Below are 26,529 nucleotides of genomic sequence, written 5' to 3' on the forward strand. Positions count from 1 at the left end.
CACTTGTTGTTAAGTTACTTTTCTTCTCTGCACTTGTGTGACTCCCCTTCCCAATTGTAACTCCCTGTTAACATGTAATTTCCAACCTGCTGTTCAAATGTGAACCGGTATGATGTCCCCACTAATACCGGTATATAAAAGTCTTTAAATAAATAAATAAATAAATTCTAGCCACCTTAATTTATTAGCTGGCTAGACTTTAGCTGGATAAAGGCTGAATATAGCTGGGTAAGCCATTAAGATGGATAACTATTATGTTATTTGTCTAAATGGCTTTTGAATAAGGACCTCAGAGGATCTCTGGTGGAGTGGAAGGGATGATAAAACTGAATAGCTGGTATGGATGGGCAGACTACACAGACCATGATATCTCTTTCCCAGCAGATAAGGGCTTTTGCGGCCTGATGACCCATCAGGCCGCAAAAGGTGGGTCATCAGGCTTTTGCGGCCTGATGACCCATCAGGCCGCAAAAGCCCTTATCTGCTTGATGGGAGGGAGCCTTCGCAGGTTGTGGATTGTGTCTTTGGGGATTGGGGTTTGTTGGGAGGGCTGCAGAAATTGGCTTTTGAGATAGTGGACAGATGAGTTTCCATGAGCTATTCCTTTCATTTTGAGAAAAATATCACTGGGAAATCTAAGCTGCTGAATATGGAGTTGCTTCTTTATTAGTCTTGATAATGCTGCCATGTTCTGCATCTCTTTATCTCAACACATTGGGCATTAATGCTAGGTGTACTGCCAACATTAAAACTGGTAGGTTACTTGTGTTACCATGTCAGTTTTAACACTGGTTAGTACATAAATCCCTAAATCTATTAATATTGCACCAGCAAGACTTACATCAAGGATGCATATGGCCCCAAATTATTATGGGGTAGATTTTATAAAGTTGCGTGCGGGCGTCCATGTGCACGTGCTACCCGGCGCGCGCATACGGACGCTCAATTTTATAACATGTGTGCGCAGGTGGCACGCATGTTATAAAAACGGGGGTCGGCGCCCGTGGCCTTCCCCAGTTACATCCCAGACCACTCCGATTTTGGAGCGGCCTGGGAGGGAATTTCCCAACCCCCTATCCCTGTCCTAATCCCCCCAAAAAAGCAGAGTTGCTTATCTGTAACAGGTGTTCTCCCAGGACAGCAGGATGTTAGTCCTCACATGTGGGTGACATCATCAGATGGAGCCCTGTCACGGAACACTTTTGTCAAAGTTTCTAGAACTTTGACTGGCCCACTGAACATATCCAGCATGGCACTAACCCTGCATCCACCAGGGGTCCCCCTTCAGTCTCATTTGAGCAAAAAGTACGAGCAAAAAATAAAATAAGAAAACGTAATGAACCCAACTCCGTGGGGTGGCGAGTGGGTTTCGTGAGCACTAACATCCTGCTGTGCAGGGAGAACACCTGTTACAGGTAAGCAACTCTGCTTCCTCCCAGGACAAGCAGGATGGTAGTCCTCACATGTGGGTGAATAACAAACTACAGGCTGCCTCATAATAATCAAGTCAAGAAGCACCCAACATGTGCAACAGGCACAACAACTGATGTGCTGTTGGCAACAATGAGGGTGCCTGAAATTCACAGCGGGTCATGGTAGAACAAGTTGGGTTTTCACACTGGGAATAATTCTTAAGGACAAATAGGCCAACGACAGAATGGTGTCGCTCGGCCTTGTGCAGGTAATAGAGGGCTGCGAAGGGCTGGAGAGAACTCCATGCCGCAGAGCTGTAAATGTTGGTAATCGGTCATGAACAGTAGAGTGTTACTGACGTTGCCATGGCCCTGACGAAATGCGTTCATTCATCCCCGAAGTGGAAGGTCCGGTTGCTGACGGCAGAATGCAATGCATTGTGCAAGGTAAATGAAGATAGGTTGCACATCCACCACAACTCCATGTTGCTGTTGTCGAAGAAACAAAGAGCTGGGTGGATTCCTGGTGGAATGCGGAGTGTGCATAGAAAACGCAAGTGCACATCTACAGTCCAAAATATGTAAATGCCGAGTACTCGATTGAGTGCAAGGCTTTGGCAGAGTATGCACAGATTTACGTGGAAATCAGTTACCATCTGAGGAAGGAATGTAGGTGAGTGCATAGAATACCGGGTCATGGAGGAATGTTGCGTAGGGTGAGTAGGCACAAGGGCCGTGAATTCACCGATTCTGTGAGTAGATGGAATGGTTACAAGGAAAAAATAATTTTCTTTGTAAGGTATTGGAGTTTGCAGGAGCATAGGGTAAGCACGATATTGTAGTGCTATATTATGACCTGACGCCATAGAGGAAGCTGAAGCTGAGGTACGCCTGTTACAAGGCAACTCACCAGGGGTTGAAACATTATGAGGCATCCTGTATACCTTTATGAATATATGAAATTGTAGTGAAGTGAATCTGAATAGAGGAAGTCTGGAAACCAGGGTTGAAGAGGTGCCAATAGGTGTACAATAGGTGTACAATAGGTGCGATGTGGACAAGAAAGGGATCAAGCCCTTCCATGGACATCACCAGGTAAAGTCTTACGTTTAGAGCGGTAAGAGTACCACATGGAAGCCTTTCGTGAAGTTATGAGGACTTGAGAGACAGTCATAGACAGATGGAGAGTACACTTGCCACCGTCCAAAGGGTTCATGAGTATCATGTATCCTTTGGACTGATGTACCTTCACAAGAATATTGCTATGAGCAGTAGCTAGGGGTACGCTCTAGCAGGCCTATGTTTCAGGGATGGCGAAGGTATGCATGGGTGGTGTTCTTCGGTCCCTATATTGGGAGCAGAAGAGTCCATTCCATGGTTTAGATTGGACGCAAGAATCGATGGTTAGTTGATATCATTGGTGGGAACTCTGCTCGCGACAGAGGGATCCAAGGATCACTTGTGGAGTTAGAAGTGTCGGTTGAGTCAGTGTTCCAGTGTAGTCACTGTGCGGCCAGAAAATGGCGCACAGTATAATGGAGTGTTGTATGGTTAACGCTTAAACTGTGCTGATACCTGGCAGAACTGAGAAGAGCCTGGGCTGCCTAGTGTGTTCAGGCAGTAGAGCGCTACTTAGTGGTCACGAGAATGAAGAATATCTTGTTGAAGAGGCACTCCAGGAATGAATGTTTAGAGGACACGCCAACTCGACCAAAACTCTAGGAAGTGGAACTGACAGGTCATTTTGAGTCATGTCAAGTTCTTTTAGTTTGAAGGCCTGCGACCTGGATACTCCAATGTAAGGTGGAGATGTTGGAGGTGTAGGTCACCCAAAGGGCTGACTGCAAGAAGGGTATGTTACGTAGGGGTGTTTAGTGTGCCCTTGGGCCTCAGCCCGACCCCAGACGGATCCAGGACCGAACCAAGGGTTGACGGCGTGTTCCAGCATGGCTGACAGTCTTACCCTCTGCCAGGCCTGCAAGCTCCCAAGGCCAACAACAGGATGATGTTGGAATGTGAATGGTCCTCCGACCATTCCGAGCCCTTTCGGACCTGCCGCTTGGATCGGCATGGAGCAGCAGGCCTGACCTGAGGTCGAGGGCAGATGGAGGCCTTGACACGAAGACATAACACCAAGGTTGATGCGACGGCATCACAGACGAGGGTTAAAGCGAAGACATGACACCAGGGCTGATGCAACGGCATCAGAGATGAGGAACTTGACGAAGTCCAGACGAGACAAGAAGCTGGGAAGGAAGACATTGGCACTGTCTCTCAGGGCGCCCTACACAGCCCACCTTCACGGGCAGACCCAATGGACTGGTCACAGACCACCCTGTCCCACTGTACGCCTTACACAGCCCGAGGAGGCTGGTCACGGACCACGCTGAGAATGGGACGAGCGCAGGGAAGAATCCAGTCGAGGTGGGACTCCGATGACAAAGCCAGATGTCATCCAGAGCTCCACAAAGGCTGGCAGGACATAACAGCTCAGGAGCACAGGACACCAGTCCACCTGTAGGCTATTCCACGCTCGGGAAAGACGTCATCCGAGAGAGCACAGCCTGACAGGACCAAAAGGCTCAGGAGCGCTGAAGCAAACATCAAGAAGGGCAGAACATCAAAGAACCTGGGACATCAGGAAACAGAAGATCAAAACGAGACACCAGGACACCTGGACGGGGACCTCAGGCACGAACATGAGTTGACATGACGAGACGAAACGAAGAGGAGCTCCACGAAGAAGAACTGTCGGAGCTCTGGCAGGCAGAAGCCTCCAGAGTGAAGTAACTCCGATGCAAGGCAAAGCTGACTGGAAGTTGAAGTCCTTTTATAGGGCTGCAGACCGGCGACTCGCTGGGAGGAGTTTGGGAGGCCCACACCAAGCTGGCCCTATAACTATGAAGGAGTGCTGCGGGCCGGCTCCTAGGGAGAAGGGCGTGGCTCAAACCAAGAAGTCCATGCAAACACAAGCAGCCTCAGGCAGGCCCCAAGAACATTGAGGCCTCCCAGGCCCTGGAGCAAATCCTGGATAGTTTGTAGGCGAGACCCTGGCTTCGGAGCGGCCTCCAGGAAGAGGCAAGGAGCCTCCCGTAGCACCGCTACAGAAGGGTTCATAACAGGGTATACCTGTTTATAAATTGGCCTTGTGTGTCTACGAAGTAAGAGACAACGGAGTGGTTTGGTGAACATAAGAGTTGAGAAGCTTTATGTCATTGAGACTGCAAGTGCAGTATTTCAGGCTTCTGGCTAGTTATGTCAGTAGGGTGACATGGACTATTGATGTCATGTTGTCGACCTTCGACTGCAGATAGCTGGAGAGGTTGGACAGCATGGATGCACAATTATGAGGGATAATTATGTGGCTCCTGTGAAGTCTAGGTCAGCTGTCAGAAAGGAGAGGTAAGAAGACGGTGTCAAATGGGATTTCTGGTAGGTGATTAGAAAATCCCAGAGTGTACAGGAGCCACATAATGAATCCAAGAGAGTCGAGGCTTCATGTGTGGACTGACTGTTACATGACAGTTATTCAGATCCGAAAATCGTATACGGCTCTTCGGAGTAATGGTGCAGTCACTACTGTTAATCTCTTCAGGAACATTCAGGCATGAAGGCGAGGCCGAATGGCAGTGCTATGTATATCTACAAAAATTCAATGGCAATACCCCTCAAACTACAATTACCAAAAAATATTTTCAGTATATGAGGGAAACTGTAAAATACAGTATTAAATGCTTAGTCACTTATTAAAATATCGGGAATCGGTATCATAGTATTCAGTGCTGCAATCTCCTGGGCTCTTGCCTGCAAAGGGCTACAACCCATCTCATATACACGCACTTATTGTAACGTCATGTACTTCATCCCGTTTGATATGTTTTTTTATTTTTACTTCATGAGTGAAATCTATTCTAAATATTACCCTTTAAAATACCCTTAAGTGAATTTCTCTCAGTATTTTGATACAACTTATCTCTTTTTTTGATACTATCTCTGATTTCACTGTCTACGTTGCTGCTTCTTATTGTTGCCTGCCCGACATTGACAATGTTTCGGCGTGCAATTCACGCCTGCTTCAGGGGACTTATCGTTGTTCTTTATAGCTGATCCTAGCTTAACCCAGCAACTCACACAGGTTCAAAAAGATGGCGCTCAGACATCTGAGACACAGAAGGTTTGAGAGCTGCAACTCAAGAAGGAAGGTAAGATGTTCCCAGTTCCACGCTGAAAGGTGGGGAATCCAGGGCATAGGTAAAATTGTGATGGTTTCCTACTGAAATCAAGAGGAAAATGGAAACTTTCTGGAAAAATTTTAAATGTAGCCTGAGGAGCAGCCCGTGGAACTGGCTGCGCTCTAGGTGTCCTTACTTGACATGAATTTTCTCTCTAAGGAGCCCGAGCTCCTGGAGCACAGGAAGCAGGAGGATAATACCTGCGTGACCTGTAAAATTGTTTCCTGACGTCTCTTCGTGTGCCCCTGCGGGCTTCAGAGGTTATATCTGGAGAAACAGTGGACAATTGATGCAGGGTCTCATGATGGTCTTTTAATTGGGCCACTGTGTCCTGGAGCTTGTCCCCGAACAGATTGTCCCATGTACAGGGAAGATCTGCAAGTTTGTCTTGTACTTCTGGGCATAGGTCTGAAGCTCTGAGCCAGGCCATCGCCTAGCACTGATGCCCGCTGCTGGGACTCTGGATGCTGTTTCAAACAAATCATAAGCAGCTCTGACTTCGTGCTTGCCTGCTTCTAGTCCTTTTCGTAGGATGGAAGTTAGGGACTCTTGTTGTTGCTGTGGTAAAGTTTCGGCAATTTCTTGCACTTGTTTCCACAGATTTCTGTTCTATTGGGTTATGTATAATTGATATGCTGCTATGCGTGCTATCAACATGGACCCCTGAAAGACTCTGCATCCCAATGTATCCAATGCTTTCTGGTCTTTACCAGGAGGAGCAGAGGAATGTGGATGCAATCTTTTAGCTTTTTTCTGGGCTGACTCTACCACTACAGAGTGGTGGGGCAGCTGACTTTTCTGAAAGCCTGGGGCTTGTTGAACCAGGTACGTAGCATCTGTCTTCCTATGACTGGTGGTTCAGTACCTGGGTGGTCCCAGAGGGGGTGAAGAAGATCAAGAAGTACCTCGTGTACTGGTATGGCCATTATCTCCTTTGGAGGGTCTACAAATTGTAATACCTCCAACATCTGGTGGTGAGCGTCTGTCTCTGTAACCAATGAAAAGGGAACAGTTTCAGACATCTCCTTGACAAAACTTGCAAAGAGAGATCTTCTGGAGAAGAACATCGCCTTTCTTCCGGGTTGTAGCCTCTGAGAGCAAGTCATCGAAAGTGTGTGACGAACCATCGGAGGATTCATCATCCTATGGGTTATAGGGACTTTCTCCTTCTCCTGGTGGGCCTCCTGAGGGAGGAAGTACGTCAAACTCAAGAGGGTGCCAAGGCCTCGATGGATGACGAGATGGCTTCGATGGACCCGGTATTGGCATCGAAGGCATCGAAGTGGATGAGGTGCTTTTAGGCACTAATAGCCCCGATGGTCCTGGTATGGGTTCCGGCATTGGTGGCTCTAATGGAGGGATCTGGCCAGGAACCGCCTCTTCCTCATCCGAGGAACCCGATATACAAATCGGGACCTGAGGAGGCCTAGATGGACGACTCGATGGCATAGGTTGGGTCGATACGGCACTGATGAGCATGTCTAGGCGCTGGAAGAGCGGTGCAAACGAGTGCGCCAGGTTTGGTGTCGGTATGGGGGCCAGCATCGGTGGCGTTTGGAAGTCTCGGAGGGCTTTTAGCACTGCCTCTTGGACCACTGCGTCCAATTCCCCCTTGGAAGCAGGCATAGAGAACACTGTGCCTGGGGTAGGAGGCAGGCTAGGCGTTACTGGTAACTCTACAGGGATCTGTGGAGGCTCAGAACCCAGCACTGATATCAGTAGGGAATGTCTTGGGAACCCGGGTCCAGAGGAAGACAGGGGCTCCTCTCCCCGGGTCCGCTTCGCAGGTGGCTCGATGGATATTGCTGCTGCAGAATCGGTGCCAGCACCGGGCAGGGACGCACGTCGGTGCTGGTGTTTCCCTCGGCGCTCGGCCCGGTCTTTCTCTGGCGCCGAGGATGATGACGCTGGTGCCTTTGAGGGGGTCGGTGATGGACGGTCACCCGCTCCACGATGGTACTTGCTAGGCGTCTCTGATGTCGATGGACCCTTTTTAGTCGGCAGTGCTTGAATTGGAGACAATGGAGCCGCGTGCTTTAAATCAAATAGCTGCTCCATCTTAGCCAATCTAGCACACCGGCCCTTAGGGGTCATCTGTGCGCAACTTGGGCACCGATGAACTTCATGCGAGGGTCCTAAGCATAACACGCAAACAACATGTGGGTCCGTTATGGACATAGTCCTCGGACACTCGGGGCATTTCCTAAACCTGGTTGCCATTAAAAAAATTGGCACGCGTGCGGTCGATGACCATCGGGCATCGAAAGAAATGCCGCCGGAAATCGACCACAAATCATGGGGAATACACTTACCGAGTGCCTGATGGAACTGATTGCGATGGGGGACCCTGGTGAGGGTGATTTTATGAAGTTAAACTTCAAAAGTTCCATATGGAAAGTTGTGAGAAAATGTCTTACTGACCTCCTAACTGTGAGGCAACTTGCTGCATGGAAAAAAAGAGCCTGAAGGGGGACCCCTGGTGGATGCACAGTTTGTGCCATGCTGGGCATGCTCAGTGGGCCAGACAAAGTTCTAGAAACTTTGACAAAAGTGTTCCGTGACAGGGCTCCATCTAATGATGTCACCCACATGTGAGGACTACTATTCTGCTTGTCCTGGGAGAAATTATTTTACCTGCTGCGCTGCTGTGCCGGAGGCCTCTGGCCCCGCCCCTTTCCCGAAGCCCCGGGACTTAGACACGTCCCGGGGCTTTACGCACATCGCCGGGCCGTTGTAAAATAGGCCCGGCATGCATGTAGGGCTTTTAAAATCTACCCCATGTGTTGATTTTTTACAGAGCTTCTTTAGAGGAAAATTACTTCAAAATGGACATTTTACAAATGTTAGGTAGAGATGTCATAACAGTAAAGCAGAAAGATAAATTTGATGGCACAGCCAAATCATCTCAGTAGCTGTCATGATACATTATTTTCAACTGCTGTTTAATAAAGCAAAAGTATGACATCATTCACCTCAGCATTAAAACAGCAAAAAAATTAAAACTGGCTAGCTTAAAAGTTGAATAAATGCTTCCCATAGGGGGACAATGCTAAAATGTAGCTACACACTCTTAGAACAACAACATTTTTTAATAGTTATTCTTTCCGTAATTTGGAGCTAGGCATTGCCACACAACTGAGTTCTTATTCCATTGATGGTCCAAGCCCTGCTGAGAAGGAAACACAAGCCCTCTTGGAGCAGCTCCTGAGTAGTTTAACAAGGGGGCTTAGAGGACAGCCGTATGTATAGAAACCAGAAGAAAGCAAAAGAATTACACAGAAAACAAAATTACATGAAAATTGGTTCTTACCTGCTAATTTTTGTTCCTGTAATACCACAGATCAGTCCAGAAAAGTGGGTTGTGTATCCCTACCAGCAGGTGGAGTCAGAGAACAATTAGAACTTTGGGCACTGCTACATAACGAGAGTGCTACCTGCAGTCCCTCAGAATTGACCTGTACCCAAGCCCATGCTAACAGAACTAAATAACGAAGGGTAGCACCCAACCAAATTTCCGGACTACCACTTCGTCACTGGCAAAAAACCAGACTGAACAACTGCTAAAAACTGCTCCATGAATCATGTCTGCAAAAAAGGAGCTTCAACAATAAAAAACTTAAGCAGGTTCTGACTAAGACAGTCTTTCAGTATCTGAAGAAAGGGGAGGGTCTCTGGACTGATCTGTGGTATTACAGGAACGAAAATTAGCAGGTAAGAGCCAATTTTCATTTCCTGAACATACCCAGATCAGTCCAGAAAAGTGGGATGTACCCAAGCCACCCTACACTGGGCGGGAACTCAAAAGACCCGCACAAAGCACACTCTCCCCGAAGGATGGTTCATCAGAAGCCTTAACGTCCAATCGGTAATGTTTCGTAAAAGTGTGAATAGATGACCACACCGCCGCCCTACAGATCTCCTGAGGCGACAGTAACTGACACTCTGCCCAGGAGGTAGCCTGAGCCCTAGTGGAATGAGCTCTGAGACCCAAAGTCACCTGATGCCCTCGGGCTAAGTATGCCACGCAAATGGCTTCCTTAATCCATCGAGATATGGTCACCTTTGACGCTTTGTCCCCCTTCTTTGGGTCACCAAAGAGAACGAACAAATGATCAGAACGTCTGAAGTCATTGGTAACCACCAGATAATGCAATAAGGCGCGCCACAAATCCAAAAGATGAAGGTCTCTGTTCTGAAAAGACTCCCGGGACCAGTTAGGGAACCCCGGAAGCTCCACAGTTTGATGTGAAAGGCTGAATCCACCTTAGGTACAAAGGACGGAACCGTATGTAACGTTACCCGATCGTCATAAATCCGAAGAAAAGGATCCCGACAAGACAGCGCCTGCAAATCTGAGATCCGACGGGCCGAGCAAATGGCCACCAAAAACACTGTTTTCAAAGTCAGATCTTTCAGGGAAAGTCCACGAAGAGGCTCGAAAGTAGCACCACATTGAACTCGCAGGACTAAATTCAAACTCCAATCTGGACACACCGAATGGATGGGAGGGCGCAAATGTTTGACCCCCTTAAGAAACCGAGCAATATCCGGATGCGCTGCCAGCGAACAGCCGTCAAAGTTTCCCCGCAAGGCACCTAGAGCTGCAACTTGTACATGAAGGGAATTGAACGCCAAGTCCTTAGCAAGGCCCTGTTGCAGAAAGTCAAGCATCCGAGGAACATGCAGGAACACTGATGACACCATGTCTCAAAAAGCTTCCAAACTCTCACATAGGCCATAGAGGTGGCTGGATGTCTCGCCTGTAGGAGGGTGGAAATGACTTGTTCTGAATAACCCCTCTAGCGTAAACGTCGCCTCTCAAAAGCCAAGCCGCGAGAGAGAAGCGATCCTCCTGATCCGAAAATATGGGCCCCTGACGGAGCAGATGCATTAAATGAGCCAGCTGAAGTGGACCCTCTAGAGCCAAGCGTACCAGATCCGCGAACCACGGACGACGTGGCCACTCTGGCTCCACCAGAATCACCCTTTCCAGGAGCCGCTCTATGTGACAGAGAAGCCGATTTATAAGGGGCCAGGGCGGGAAGGCATACAGAAGAATCCCGTGGGCCAAGGATACATGAGAGCGTCTATGCCCACCAAGCCCTGTTCTCGGCGACGGCTGAAAAAACAAACTGATTTTGCGTTCGCATGCGTTGCCATCAGATCCAGCTGATGAGTTCCCCATCTGGCGCAAATGAGATTCCACTCCTCGAGAGATAGTTCCCATTCCCCTGGGTCTAGTTGGTGACGGCTGAGATAATCGGCTTGCACATTCTCTACTCCCACAACATGGGATGTGGCAATGCCCTCGAGATGGCGCTCCGCTCAGGTGAACAGAAGACGTGCCTCCAGTGCTACAGCGGGACTTCGAGTCCAGCCTTGCCGGTTGATGTTTGCAACCGTTGTCGCATTGTCCGAGAAGACTCGCACCATTCTGCCCTGGATCCAGGGAAGAAACGCCTGCAGGGCCAGATGTACAGCCCTGGTCTCGAGCCAGTTTGTGGACCAGGATCTTTCCATCGCCGACCAAAGCGCTTGGGCAGACCTGTCTGCACACACCACCCCCCAACCTGAGAGGCTGGAATCGGTGGAGATTATCAGCCAATTCGGAGTGTCCAAATCCACCCCCCGTTCCAGATTGTCCAGTGACAGCCACCATGATAGACTGGCTCTGGATTCCGGAAGTAGAGGCATTGGTAGATGGAATTGCTCCGACACCGGGCTCCAGCGAGACAAAAATGCATGCTGCAAAGGTCTTAAGTGAGCGAACGCCGAAGGAACCAAATCCAAGGTTGAAGCCATGGAGCCCAGGACCTGAAGATGATGCCACACTGTGCGATTGTTCCTTCGAAGAAAGGAATGTATTTGTTCCTGCAACTTCCCTATACGGTCCGCTGCTAGAAACACTTTGTCCAGCAAGGTATCTAATTGTGCTCCGAGATAAATCAACTTCTGAGTGGGTTTCAAGTGACACCTCTGCACATTGATTACCCAACTTAGGGATCACAATGTGAACATCACCATGTGCACTGATCTCTCGCAGTCCTCCCGAGACTTTGCGCGAATCAACCAGTCGTCCAGGTACGGGTGGACCAAGATTCCCTCCTGACGAAGGAAGGCCGCCACCACCACCATCACCTTGGTGAACGTGCGAGTTGCTGTTGTGAGACCAAATGGGAGGGCTCGAAATTGGAAGTGTCGTCCCAAGACCTAAAACCGCAGAAACCTCTGGTGATTCAGCTGGATCGGAATGTGTAAATACACCTCCGTGAGGTCCAGAGAAGCGAGAAATGCCCCTTTTCAAGCCGCAGCCATCACTGTCCTCAGGGTTACCACACAAAAGCAAGGAACCCTAAGGCAACGGTTCACCTTCTGCAGATTGAGGATGGGCCGAAATGTGCCCTCCTTTTTGGGGACCACAAAGTACATGGAGTACCAACCTCATCCCTGTTGAGCCTCCAGAACTGGGACAATAGATTTGAGCTCGAGAATTTGTTGTAAAGTCACCCGGACCGCCTCTCGCTTGACACTTGAGGCCACTCGGGACTCCACAAAAGCCTCCCGGACCGGGCGCGAGAATTCCAGTGCATACTTGTCTTTGATCACTTCTAAGACCCAGCAGTCTGATGTAATTCTTACCCATTCTGTGCAAAAGTTGGATAGCAAATGTTGCTTACCTGTAACAGGTGTTCTCAGAGGAAAGCAAGATGTTAGTCCTCACATATGGGTGACATCACAGGATGGAGCCCTGTATGGAAAAGTTTTCTGTCAAAGTTTCTATAAAGCTTTGACTGACACTGGCACACTGAGTGCACTGAGCATGCTCAGCCTGCAATTATCCCTGTGAACCACAGGTGTCTCCCTCAGTCTCGTCTTATAGCTAAAAGCGCAAGCGAAAATAAAAGTAAAAACGTATGTAGACCCAACTCCACGGGCTGGTTAGTGGGATTCGTGAGGACTAACATCCTGCTGTTCCGTGAGAACACCTGTTACAGGTAAGCAACATTTGCTTTCTCACAGGACAAGCAGGATGGTAGTCCTCACATATGGGTGAGTACCGAGCAGAGGATGCCCGAGAGTGCACCAAATGCACCCAAGACGCGCAAAAGGCGCAATAACTGAGGTGGAATTTGGAACGGAGGGCATCCTGAAACCGTTAACGGGTTGGTGGAAGGATGTCGGGTAGTTAAACCGAAAAGAATAGGAGTAGACGGACTGGCCAAACATGGAGCATGCCGGCTAGTCATATCTAAGCAATAATGAGCTGCAAAGGTATGGAGAGAGCTCCAGGTTGCAGCCTGATAAATATGTACAAGCAGCACCGGCCGAAGGGAAGCTATTGAGGCTGGGATGGACGCAATAGAGTGTGATTACACACAGTGTTGTAGTGAAATGCCTGCTTGTTGGTAGGAAAAGAGATACAGACCATCAATTAGGAGGAATAGGCTTGTTTGCCCACTGGAACTCGCAGCTTGACTCTTGCCACAAAAGGAAAGAGTTAGGTGGAATTCCTATGGAGTGTAGTGCGATCTAGATAGAATGCAAGTGCACTATTACTGTCCAGGGAGTGGAAAAAACCATCTTGCTTTGGTGAGAGAGGTGTTGGGAAAAATGGGCAGAGTATATTATGAGTAAGGTGAGATGCAACGTCTACCTTAAGAAGGATATGAAGTTGAATATGTAAAACCACTCAGTCACGGAGGAACGCAGGGTCGGATGAGTATGTAACAAGGTGTGTAAGTCACTGACCCTGTTGGCCCTGTGGCCCGAGGATGCATGGAGTGAGCAAAGGCCAAGGGTAGAGCTGCGCAGCTTCCTTGCAGAGCAGCTAAGAGGTTGTGCGTGCTTGTGTGTTGGAAAACACATTGTCCCTATGCTGTCTGTCTGTATGCACAAAGATTTGTTGCAGAGGCAGTATTGGAAGGCATAAGGGTATAATTCATGGCTACAAGCTCCAGGAAGTTTATGTGAAACTGTGCCTGGAGTGGAATAGACACATATTGGGTTGAGAAGATTTTAGATCAAACTTTACAACCCTGAGTAAATGCGAGCATGAGCAGAATCAGACTAGGTTTTGGTTCTAGATCTGCAATATGGATGAGGGACGAAAGCGGTGGAACAGGTACAGTTTTGCCATAGCTCTGCCCACCTTCAAGCCAGAATCCGGAGTCTCCCACTCCTGGGTCATTCTGGGGAAAACCCCTCCGGATCCCCCTCCCCCACTGGAGAGTCAGCTGGTGTGATATCATCAGTTCCCCCGGTGAGGATTTCCCTCACCAGGGCTAGAATGGGTGGAGAATCCTCTTCCCGCGAAGCCGAAGGCGAGACAGATGTCCCCGAGGGAGGAGGCAAGAAGCCCTGAAGAGCCCTCTAACCCTAGGGAACACACTGCGCATAAGGAGGCCGCATCTAATGCCTGGCCACGTGACCCACACGCATGGCAGGCCTGCGATTCTGTTTTCGGTCCCATCCGCAGCAGCACACCGATAGTCTGAAGTGAAATAGAAAAGGGCGCGAATAAAAAAAGAAACGCTCGGAGCCGCAAAGCGGAGAAAATTTCAGTCAGGCAGGACCAGAAAAACAAACTTTTTGTGCTGCGGACTAAGACTACCAGCTGAGGAGAAAAAAACCCCAAAAAACGCACGCAGCCATGCCGTGGGAAAGGAGCCTGTCTATAGTGAAATCGCAAGGCCCCCAGCAGGGAAGCGGTGAGTAAACGAAGCACATGGAGAAAAGCTCACCCTTGCCCTCAGAAAACGAACCGGAGCCCCGGGAGCTGAGGGGAACACTGCTGACAGCTTCCCCAGCCGGCCTTAAAAGACCCATTCCCTCCTACACCTCTCCTTACTTCAGCACTGAAGACTGTCAGTCAGCCGCATTGAAAACAGCTCTTTTTTTTTTTTTTAAATTAAACTTTACCAAGACACAGAGAAATGCTGTTGCTGGAGACAAGGGAGAAGCTGTAGCAGAGACAGTGGTGAGTAGCCAGAAGCCCCTGGTCAACAGACACCGAACTGTGGCGGGCGAAACCCTGACAGGAATATCCAATTCCCCGGATGCCCGGCTTCTACTAAGGGATGGTCCATGAAGGCACCTAACACCTCAGGAAGCGACCGTAAACCCAAAAATTAAATTCAAACAACTAAATAAAAAATATAACTAAAGACTGCAGGTGTGCATCTGTACCACCCGCTGGAGTCAGAGAAATACTGAGTGACTGCAGGTGGCACTCTCGTTATGTAGCAGTGCCCAAAGTTCTAATTGTTCTCTGACTCCACTTGCTGGTAGGGATACACAACCCACTTTTCTGAACTGATCTGGGTATGTTCAGGAATATACATTTTCTCTTTACTAGAGTGTATGGTGCTATAAATTTACAGCTACACACCTACACCTATTAAAATTTGAATCAACTAAGTTGGTCAATGGATACAGAACTGAAATAAAATAGACAAGAAATTTACATACCACTGTTGGCAGATGTGATACCTTGTTTATTTTTTCGAGGTCTAAAGACTGAATTAGCCATAAGATAGTTGAGGTGTGTGATGGGTTCTTTTCCAAAAGCCTGAACACTATGTCCAAGAAACACTTTTGCAATTATAACCTTTCCTAAGTATAAAAAAAGCAAAGTTAATTTAAACCAAAAACATAATAAATCTAATAATGCTGTTTATTGTCCTTGGAAGAAATAAAATCGCTTTAGAAACTGTATTACAATTTGAAATAACACCACACAAAGGAGTTTCTACAAGTCAAGTAAAAAGAAATTTTTACTAAATATATATCCAATCTATAATTGACTTTGACATTTCAATTTCCATCAGTTCTAATAATTGAAGGTTAGTATACTGTGGAGGAATAGAAGCCTAACAAGAACATAGTATATCCATATCCAGTGACAATCTGTTTAGTAAAAATGATTTTTATTTATTTATTTATTTATTTACTGATTTTATATACCGTCATTCAGTGAGTCATCATTTATTTGTTGAGTTTTATATACCGTCATTCGGTAAAGCCATCATAACGGTTTACAAAATTTAAATTGCAACTCTCTTAACAATTGTGGAAAAAGTATAACAATGTGCATATTAAACAGAGGTTAAACATTTCAAGTCCAGAAATGTGGGAGGAGGAGGGATTGTTTGTTCTGGTTGGAGAGAAGTTATTTTGAAGTTTTTGGATGAAAGTTCGATTGGGAGTTAGGATGTTCAGAAATATGAAGGTCAGTGTAGAATTTGCGAAACAGCAATGTTTTTAGGTCTTTTTTGAACATTTTGAGGTTGGGTTGGGTTCTCAGATCTTTAGGTAGGGAGTTCCAAAATTTAGGGGAGGCAATGGAAAAGGCTCTTTCTCTTGTTGTTAGATGTGCATCTCTGATGGGGGGGATGTTTAAGCATCCTTAGTTGTTTGAATGTAAGTTTCTTTGAGGATTCTGGGAGGTAATTAAGCCATTTAGTCCTTGATGATCATTGTTTAGAATTTTATGAATGATGGTCATTGATTTGTGTTCGATGCATGCTTTAATTGGGAGCCAATGAAGTGAGATCAATATGGGCATTATGTGTTCATTTCTTTTTGCTCCTGTCAGAACTCTGGCTGCTGAGTTCTGCAGAATCTGGAGTGGTTTACATAACGGTTTACAACTGTAACGGTTTACATAATGGTTTACAACGGTTATGTAATGGTTTACAACGGTTATGTTTATAACGGTTATGTAATGGTTTACAACGGTTATGTTTACATAACGGTTTACAACAGTAAAATTACAACAAAATAAAATACAGTAAAATCAAAATACATAAAATTAAACCATATAATACTGTTTTATACTATCCAGAAAAAGCAGTAACTTAATCAGCTGTATTTAAGTGTTTCTTTAAACTGCACTATTACCTTACCATATCTATAGGATTCAGGATTACTTCCGCTTTTTCTCTTAACCTTCTCTTGTTCTTGTAAATATTCTATTCTGGGAACTTCACACAGACTTAAACTATTAGAAAGCAGAACAGCATCTTCACTATTTTGTAGCTGCAAAGATTAAAAGAATATATCTAGTAGATTAAATGTCCCTTATTTTTCATCGCAGTAAATGTTATTTATCAAACATTGCTTCTTTAAAACATCAGGTTACCTTGCCCCTTTCTGTTTCCATGAAACCATCCTCAAGCACTTGAAGAAGTTCTTTATTTCCAATAGGTACTTTTGGGTCAAATATATAGAAAAGATATTCCAACATCCTGCGGTAGTTTCTTAAAATAAAAATTTCAAAATCAGGTAAATGTTTTTCATACTAATAGAAAACTAAGATCTAGATTTATCAATTTGCTATAAATTTCGCAAGAATAATGCCAGTGATAAAAAGGGGCATGATACCGCTGCATGTGTTAAATTTAGAGAGAGAGAGAGAGAGACTCGTTATAGGGCTCTCATATAACTTAACTATTTATACCACTGTAAGAGAAGCAACTAGTAACTCGGGGTGAGGTTTTGGTGGTATGCTAGGTTTTGAGGAGCAGTTTTACATGCACAGTCAAAGGTACAAACAGACAGTAATCATCAGTAAAGATTTTATGTGATATGGAGTGATGAAAGGTACACAAAGTTGAGATTTGTATGTTGTACTTTCAACCTAGTTTATTAGCAGCTAGGTAGAGAGTACATCAAGCTAGCTTGAGAGTACATTGTACAAATCTCATCTTCTGGTACCTTTCATCACTCCAAATCACATAAAATCTTTACTGATGGTAACTGTGCTGTTCATATCTCTGACTGTGCATGTTAAACTGCCCCCCAAAACCACACCCCGAGTTCAGAATGCCTCCTCTTACAGTCGTATAAAAAGTAGACTATTATGTGTGCTCTCTCTCTCTGTTATTTGTGATATTCATTGCAAATCCTGTTTCAACAATAAAATATAGCTATCACAATAGTGTGCAGCACGCTAAGCACCCCTCATTTTAATTAACTCCTCCCAGTTGGGAAAAATGTTAAAATTTGTATATGCATCTCGTGAAGCTTATTTAGCGCGGGCATAATAGCGTTATAGCAGGTGTTAGGGCCCTAACATCCACGATAATGCCCTAATGTGATTTGATAAATGACCATGTAAGTTTCTTACCAGTAATGGGTGTTCTCAATACACTGCAGGATAATCAGTCACACAAGTCATCCAATGGTGCCGATATGGGCCATTTTTTTCAAAGCTGAGAAAATCTTAGAAGGCTTTTTTGGACATACATCAGACCTCCCACATAGATGTTTCCAAGTAGGCTCTTTCAAACCTATATAATAACTTAAAGAAATCAATTCCAAAAAGGGAGGTAGGAGGAAATATATGGCTGATTATCCTGTCTAATGAGAACACCCATTACAGGTGAACAACATAATTTTTCTGTCGACAAGCAGAACATATCAGCCACACAGGCTGGAATCCATACTTAAGAGTTATCTTCCAACAAAAAAGATAAAATAATGAACTTCCAAGAGACAGAAAAATATAATTTTGTGGGCAAGCACCTGAATTTTTATGTATATATCTATTTTTTAATTGTTTTTATTTTTAATTTGTTTAGAGGAATTCAATCTGAAATAATAAAAATGAGCCCTAGAGAGGATGGAGTTGGATTCCACCCCTCAAAAAATTCCTGAGGGACAGACTGACCAAACCTACTGTTGCTTTGAGTTAGAGTCCAAACAATGAATGGATGTGAATGTGTGGACAGAAGTCTACATCACAGCCTTGCAAATCCTTCAATAAAAGCCAGTCTTAGGCGAGCAACCGATGTAGCAATGGCTCTGACATTATAACATAAAAAACATATAACATATAAAAAATACCTACAGTACCTGAATGTAAACCGGTGTGATATCTCGATTGAGATCGAATGTCGGTATATAAAAATAATAAATAAATAAATAAATAAATAAATAAATATATAGATAGAAAAAACAAACCATGCCCATGGCTCTCTCAGCCAAAAAAGAGATACAAAGCTCATATTTCTTTAAGGATTTCACAGAGAGGGGTATTGGAGGATATGCATACAGGAGACCTGTCCCCCAATGAGGTAGAAGGTGCTGCTAGTTCGCTGAATGATCTTCTCCTGGAACAGAAATAATGGACCTTCCTGTTCATAGGGGTTGCAAACAAATCTATATTCAATATTCCCCACTTCAGAAAAATCTTGTTTTCTAATCTATGATCCAGGGACCACTTGTGTTTGGTTTAAGAACTGCCTGAGCATGTATGCCAGGATGTTGTATTTCTATGCCAGATATGTAGCCTTTAATGTCATACTATGAAAGATAGCTCAGATTTACACTCTGACAGCTTCCTGAAACAGAACAGATGAACCTTTTTCTCCCTGATACTTCTGGTAGAATATAACTACCTGGTTGTCTATCTGGACCAGGACAATTTTGTTAGATATATGAATACCTTTAGAACATTCAGAATTGCCCAAAGCTCCAGGAAACTGATATGGTGTCTTTCCTGAACAGATCAGAGGCCTTGAGTGGGAAATTCCTGCATGTGGGCTCCACAGTCCAAGGTAGAGACATTTGTTATCAAAACATTCCAATGCTGGGAAATTTGGAAGGGTACTCTAAAGGCCAGATCTACATGGGTGAGCTATCAAGAAAAGTCTCTGAAGTGACCTGTGACACAGATGCACTTGTTTATTCTCCTAGTGTCCTAATTCTGCTGAGATTCTAGGGTCCATTGGAATTATCTTATAAGGAGACATGCCAAAGTTGTGACATGAAATATTTATATCATAAGTTCCAACATCCTCAATACATTTCAAGCTGATGCCTGCTGACTCTGCATGACTCCCATTACCTTGTATCTTAATTTGTTGATCCTACTGGCAGAGACAGAGGATTTCATCAGTGTCATGTCTATCAGAACCCTACTGAATTCCAGTCTAGGTAATGGGGACAAACTGGATTTGGAATCATTTAAAACAAACACAAGCAACACCAGCATGTGGCTAGTGGTGCATATGGATTTGCTGGCATCTTCTCAAGAGGTGTTCTTGACTAGCCAGTTGTACAGGTAGGGAAATACATATATCCCCAGTTGTGTAGATATACTGCAAAGACTGTCAAACATTTCATGAAGGCATGAGGAATTGACAGGTGAAACAGCAATTTGTGCTAATGAAAACTGTTTCTCTACTACAAACCAGAGATAACATCTATGGCTTGGATACATCTTTATATCCTTGTGATCCAGAGAGTATAGCCAGTCTCCTTTATTTAGAAGGAAAATGACAGTGCCCAGTGAAATCATCTAGAACGTCTCTTTGGAAACTTGTACAAGATCTACTACAGGATAGTATCCTCAGTTTTCATGGAATCAAGAAGTGTTACAAGTTTGAATGCTTTTTCCTGCAGGAGGGAGAAAAGCTCCATCTTTAGCATTTCCTGGTAAGAAGGGTTAAAGAAAAACTTCCTTTGGAAGGTGATTTGGTATAATCTTCCAAAATCTCAGTCTATATAGACTTCCTTTATTATAGAAAGAACCCAACTATCTAAAGTTACCAGGGATCAATGTTTTATGTAAAACCTCTGCCTTCCTCCTATAAAATCTCTGGCACAGAGATTAGGATCCTGGCTTTATACTCTAAAGCCATTCAAAATCCCAATTAGGGCTTTGAGCTTCTGTAGTCACACTAGCAAGGCCTTGAACTCTGCTACTGACAGGGTCAAGCATTAGGAGGATAATGTTTCTTTGGAAGAAAAGACTGCCTTCTCAATGAAACACTCAAATACATCCTAGATTAGAATTGCATTAGAAGTGACAGCAGTGCATCTATGAAGCAAAGAACAGTAGCATTTTATTAAATACACTGCTTCTTTGAACATCTCACTGCTGCACAGCATGTCAAAAAGTCTCTTATATAAATCCTCTCTAAGGCCTAAGCTCATAGTAATGAGAGTCTGTGTGCTCCAGTAGCAAGACTGTTCCGGCCCCACAGGTCCCCACTGTCGGGTGGTGAGGCTGGCCAGGAACAGAGGCAAGCTGGAACTTCACCTGTGCTGGCCCTCGTTCCCTGCAGGTTGAGCTCTGGAGGGAGTAGAGCAGGACTATGTGGGAGTGGCCTTGAGGAGAGGAGGTGCAGATGTAGAGACACGAACTGTAGTACGCTAGATAAAGGCTAGAGTGGGGAACCCACTGTAGCGGGTGCCAGGAAAGTAGCAGCACAGAGGTACTGCCTGGGACACGGCAAGCCGGTGAAAGAACCTTCTGTAGTAGCAGTGCAGAGGAGTGCCCTGAGGAGAAGGGTACGAGACACAGTCTGGTTGAGAACTGCGCTGAGCTGACTCTTGAAGAGAAAATGCACTGTAGCAAAGTCCTCAAAGAGAAATACCGTGCAGGTCCCAAGGAGCAGCGGGCACTGCGATAGGGACTCACAAGTAAAGTAGCGTTGAGCCTGGCCCCAAGGAGCAGGAGGCGCTGAGAGAGAGTCCGGGTGAGGTTGCACTGAGCCTGGCCCCAAGGAGCGGGAAGTGTTGAGAGAGAGTCCAGGTGAAGTAGCGCTGAGCCAGGGCCCGCAGAGCGGGAAGCACTGAGAGGGAGTCCAAATGAAGTAGCACTGAGCCAGGACCTGCAAAGTGGGGAGGCTTGAGGCAGGAACCCGGAAGGAGAAGCGTAGAGATCCGACGGCAGGAACAACTGGTCTGAGGAGAGATAATGGCACCAAAAGGAACCAAGGAACTTGTTGCCAATTCGGTTAGTGATGGCTGGAGGTGAAACTTAAGTACTCCGGGCCAGTGATGTCATTAGCTGGGGACGAGCCTGGAGTTCTCGCCATTGGCCCTTTAAAGGGCGACAGGTGGTGCGTGCGCGCTCCTCGAGAAGCCCAGGATCAGAACGCGGGTCGGCAACATCCCAGCCACCACGTGGAGTGCAGGGAGCCAGAAGGAATGCGGCAGCAGCAGCTGGCCATCGCCGTGAGAGTACCAGGGGTAGAGAAAAAGGCATGACATGACGTGACTTGAGCCTGCCGCGGATGGCCACGGCCGGCGATCATAGCAGTACCCCTCCTCCTAAGCCTCCCTCCCGGGGGTTTCAGTTTCAATGGATGGGTAGCATGGAGTTGCTTGATGAGGGTTTGTCAAGAATATTTGTGGCAGGTTCCCAACTATTCTCTTCTGGTCCGAAACCCTCCCAAGAAAGAAGGTACTCCCATTTCTTCCCACGTTTTCGCACATCAAGGACATCTTGCACTTGGTACACTACATCAGCTTCAGAAGACAGTGGTTGTGGTTCGGGGGGCTTCTTCGAGAATCCAGATAATACCAAGGGCTTTAGCAAAGATACATGAAAGGCGTTGTGGATCTTGACATAAGGTGGAAGTCGGAGTTTGTAAGTAACCGAGTTCAACCGGAGGAGCACCGTAAAAGGGCCAATGTATCTGGGTGCGAAACATGAAGATGGGAGCTTGAGGCGGATAAATCGGGTGCTAAGCCACACCTTGTAGCCCGGTTTGAACTGAGGGCCTACACGGGCATCAAAGAACTTCTTGGCCCTTTGGGCGGCCTTTTGAAGTAATTGTTGAGTACTTTTCCAGAACTGGTGTAACTCTTGGGCGGAAGCCTGAGCCGTAGGAGAAGGGGCGGATAATGGTAATGGTAGTGGAGGAAGAGGTTGTCGTCCGTAGACTACTTGGAAAGGTGAGGAATCAGTGGATGAAGAGGGATGAGAATTTAATGTGAACTCCGCCCGGGGAAGGAGGTCTGCCCTATCATTTTGCTGGAGGTTGACATAGGCAAGTAGGAACTGTTTGAGAGTTCTATTGGCTCTCTCCGCTTGTCCATTGGCCTGAGGGTGATATGCAGATGTGAAGTCCAGAGAGACGTTGAATTTCCTACAAAGGGACCTCAAAAAACAGGCTGTAAATTGAACTCCGCGGTCAGACAGGATGTGCTTAGGAAGGCCATGGAGCCGGAACATATGGCGGATGAATATCTGAGCGAGTTGTGGGAACGATGGGAAACCAGGCAGAGCAACAAAGTGGGCCATTTTAGAAAAGTGGTCCACAATGACCCAGATGGTGTTGTTGCCACCAGAGAGAGGAAGGTCGACAATAAAGTCTGTTGCAATGTGGGTCCATGGATCGCTAGGAATTGGTAAAGGTTACAAGAGACCCCACGGGCATCCCACTGGAGGTTTGTGGTGAGCGCAAGTAGGGCAAGACTCCATGTAGGCTCGTGGATCCTTCCTCATGGTTGGCCACCAGTAAAATTGCTGGAGGGTGGCCAGGGTTCTGGACTGCTGGGGTGCCCTGCGGTGAGGGAGTCGTGGGCCCAGCATGTTGTCATGAATGCCGGTATATAAAAAACCTAAATAAATAAAATAAATACAAATACATTTAAAGGTCTTGAAAAGTTGTAATGGCCTCAGGCTACCAGAGAGAGGGATTGGAACCCTTGCGGGTCATAGCCGTATGAGGTGCGGTCAGAGTGGAGTAGTGATGGATGACGGAACGGTAATAATTGGCAAAGCTAAGAAATCTTTGTAGAGACTGAAGCCCCAGGGGCTGAGGCCAATCCCGGATACTTTTTAGCTTCTGAGGGTCCATTCGGAAACCTTGGCTCAAGACGATGTATCCAAGGAAGGGCATGGTCTCTTGCTCAAAGGAACATTTTTCTTTTTTTCTTTTTTTTAATTTTTTATTTATGCATTTCAGAAAACATACATGAAGAGAATAATATTTGAGGAATACAGGTATTATGTAATCAATTATAGCATAGTCTATTTATACCATAGTATAGAAACTTATAACTTATCTGTATTCCCAATCAGTATAAGGCTAAAGAAATACCCTTAGAAGGAAGAAGCAAAAATATAGCAGTTACAAGGAAAAAAAAGGGATTCCCTAGTACAACTGAAATCAAAATCAGAATTATGTATTTTTTGAAACTTCACAGTTATGTAGTTTCCTAGATTTCCATACCCCATGAGTTCCAGCTCTAGGAATCGAGGCAGAAGGAAAGAGACTAGGAACAAAGGAACATTTTTCTAGCTTAGTGTAGAGCTGGTTTTCTCAGAGACGCTGGAGAATGCAGGAGACATCCTGACGGTGGCTTTGATGATCTTTGGAAAAAACTAGGATGTTGTCGAGATACACTACGACGCATTGGTTCAACATGTCTCTGAAGATCTCGTTCATTAAGTTCTGGAAGACAGCTAGGGCGTTGCAAAGGCCAAATGGCATCACGAGATACTCATAGTGACCGTCTCTCGTATTAAAAGCTGTCTTCCATTCGTCTCCCTTGCGGATACGAACCAGGTTATATGCTCCTCTGAGGTCTAGTTTGGAAAAAATCTTCACCCCTTGGAGTCTGTGGAAGAGCTCAGAAATGAGAGGAAGAGAGTAACTGTCCTTATGAGTGATCTCATTCAAACCCCGGTAGTCGATGCAAGGATGGAGCGAACTGTCTTTCTTTCCAACAAAAAAAAAACCTGCTCCAGCGGGAGACTTGGAGGGTTGGATGAATCCTTTGGCCAGATTCTCATGGATGTAATCAGACATGGCCTGCGTCTCAGTGAGGGACAGTGGGTAAATCCTGCCCTGAGGAGGCTCTGTGTTGGGAAGTAGGTTGATGGCACAATCATAGGTTCGGTGCAGAGACAGGTGACAGCGGCCTTCTTGGAGATGACATCAGCAAAAGCTGAATATTGAGGAGGAAGGCCAGAAGGCAGAAGTGAGGTATTAAGACAAAGTCGGGGTGAAACAGGCTCCAGACAGTTAGAATGACAGGAGGGCCCCCAGCGAGAGAGTTATAGTGTGGCCCAGTCAAACTGGGGAGCATGCTTTTGTAGCCACGGCAGGCCCAAGACCACCGGGGTGTATGGCTTTGTCCAAAACATGAAAGGAGATGGATTCCACATGCAGGGATACAGTTTCTAGATGGAGCGGAGTTGTAACATGGGTGACCCATCCAGGTAAAGGTTCTCCATGGATAGATGAAAGAAGCAGAGGCACTGGGGTGTGGATGGTGGGAATCCAAAGGTGTTCTGTCAGTTGCTTCAAAATAAAATTACCTCCGGCTCCCGAATTCACAAGAGCCAAGGTATGGAATTCTTGATTGTCAGCTTTGATCGAGACAGGAAAGATTAGTGGAGAAGATGGAGAAGTCAGGCCTAGGAGCAGTCCCCCTGCCGGACCTAGGCCCGAGAGTTTCCTGGACGCACTGGACAGGCGGGTAATGCGTGTCCAGAGTTACCGCAGTAAAGGCAAAGGCCCGACCGCTTGCGTCAGCGTCATTTTTCGGGTGAGAGCTTACCCCGACCCATTTGCATGGGCTCCTCTCCTGTCTTGTCTTGGGGAAGCGAGTCCACCCTTGGGGATGGACAGCGTTGAGCATGGCGTAAGCTTGCCGTAGGCTTCTTGGTAGCTTAGACTTCCTGTGAACGCTCCTGGAGACGCCGATCAATACGTCCAGAGAGATCAATTAGGGAGTCAAGGGATGAAGGCAACTCACGGGCTGCCAACTCGTCTTTGGTACGAGAGTTTAATCCCTCCAGAAAGATGGCTCGAAGACAATCAAGGTCCCAATGTAGCTCAGAAGCCAGAGTGCAGAACTCTATGACGTAGTCAGCTAAGGACCGGGTACCTTGCCGGAGATGAAGGAGCATGGATCCAGAAGTGGAGTGTCTTCCAGGGTCGTCAAAGATGGAGTGGAACAAAGCAAGAAACCCGAGCAGGTCTGGGAGGACCGGGTCCGCACGCTCCCAAAAGGGCGAGGCCCAGGCCAAGGCCTTGCCATCCAGGAGAGAGAGGATGTAAGTGGTTTTAGTAATGACGTCTGGGAAGTAGGCTGGTTGCAAGCAGAAATGCATATTACATTGATTTAGAAATCCCCTGCACAACAGGGGGTTCTCAGAGAAACGAGGAGGTGCCGGTAAAGGGGTGGTCGGCCGTGTAACCGGCACGGAGGCTGAGGTGTTGGATCTGGGAGATGGCGTGGTCACTGCTGCGGCGGTGTCCAATCGGTTGCTTAGATTCTAAGCCGCTAAGGTTTCCAGGATCTTTTGCTGTTCGATGATCCTTTGTGCCCGGCCAGGAATGGCCTGAATTGCTGAGGCCTGTGCCAGGTCCATGGACTTGGCAATCGGTTAGGAATTGTGGACCCTTGGCCCGAGGTGGTTTTGTTGCTACCTGAGGGGTTGGGCCCCACAGGTCCCCACCATCAGGAGGCGAGGCTGGCCAGGAACAGAGGCAAGCTGGAACTTCACCTGTGCCGGCCCTCATTCCCTGCAAGTTGAGCCCTTGGGTGCCGAGGCCGGCAGGACTTAGGAATGCCCCTGTGTGGCTGGTCTTGGAGAGGGTAGGCGAGTGAGTGCAGAGAGTGTTAGAGAGGTTAGGTACAGTTCGAGACAGGAGCACTCTCGGAGGGAGGAGGAGAAAGAGTCTCAGGGAATGCAAGGCCACTGTAGATCTGGAGGGAGTAGAGCAGGACCACGTAGGAGTGGCCTCGAGGAGAGGAGGTGCAGATGCAGAGGCACAAATTGTAGTACACTAGATAAAGGCTAGAGCGGGGAACCCGCTATAGCGGGTGCCTGGAGAGTAGCAGCGCAGAGGTACTGCCTGGGACACGGCAAGCCAGTGACAGAACCTTCTGTAGTAGCAGTGCAGAGGAATGCCGCGAGGAGCAGGGCGCCGAGACATAGTCTGGTGGAGTACTGCGCTGAGCCGACTCTTGAAGAGAAATGGCACTGTAGCAAAGTCCTCAAAGAGAAATGCCATGGAGGTGACAAGGAGCAGCGGACACTGCGGTAGGGACTCACAAGTAAAGTAGCATTGAGCCTGGCCCCGAGGAGCGGGAAGCGCTGAGAGAGCCAGATGAGTAGCGCTGAGCCACTG

At 46.7% G+C, this 26,529-nt stretch overlaps 1 protein-coding gene across 1 annotated transcript in view; it reads right to left on the reverse strand.

Moving 5' to 3' along the window:
• Positions 1 to 26,529, reverse strand: part of LRRC9 (leucine rich repeat containing 9) — a 1,004,248-nt gene that overhangs the window by 533,789 nt on the left and 443,930 nt on the right. The window contains 3 exon segments of the mRNA XM_029598189.1: positions 15,113 to 15,256; positions 16,549 to 16,681; positions 16,785 to 16,902. Of these exon segments, the coding sequence (XP_029454049.1) occupies positions 15,113 to 15,256; positions 16,549 to 16,681; positions 16,785 to 16,902 (395 nt within the window).

The sequence above is a fragment of the Rhinatrema bivittatum genome, chromosome 4, assembly GCF_901001135.1.
Source record: "Rhinatrema bivittatum chromosome 4, aRhiBiv1.1, whole genome shotgun sequence".
NCBI classification, from domain to species: Eukaryota; Metazoa; Chordata; class Amphibia; order Gymnophiona; family Rhinatrematidae; genus Rhinatrema; species Rhinatrema bivittatum.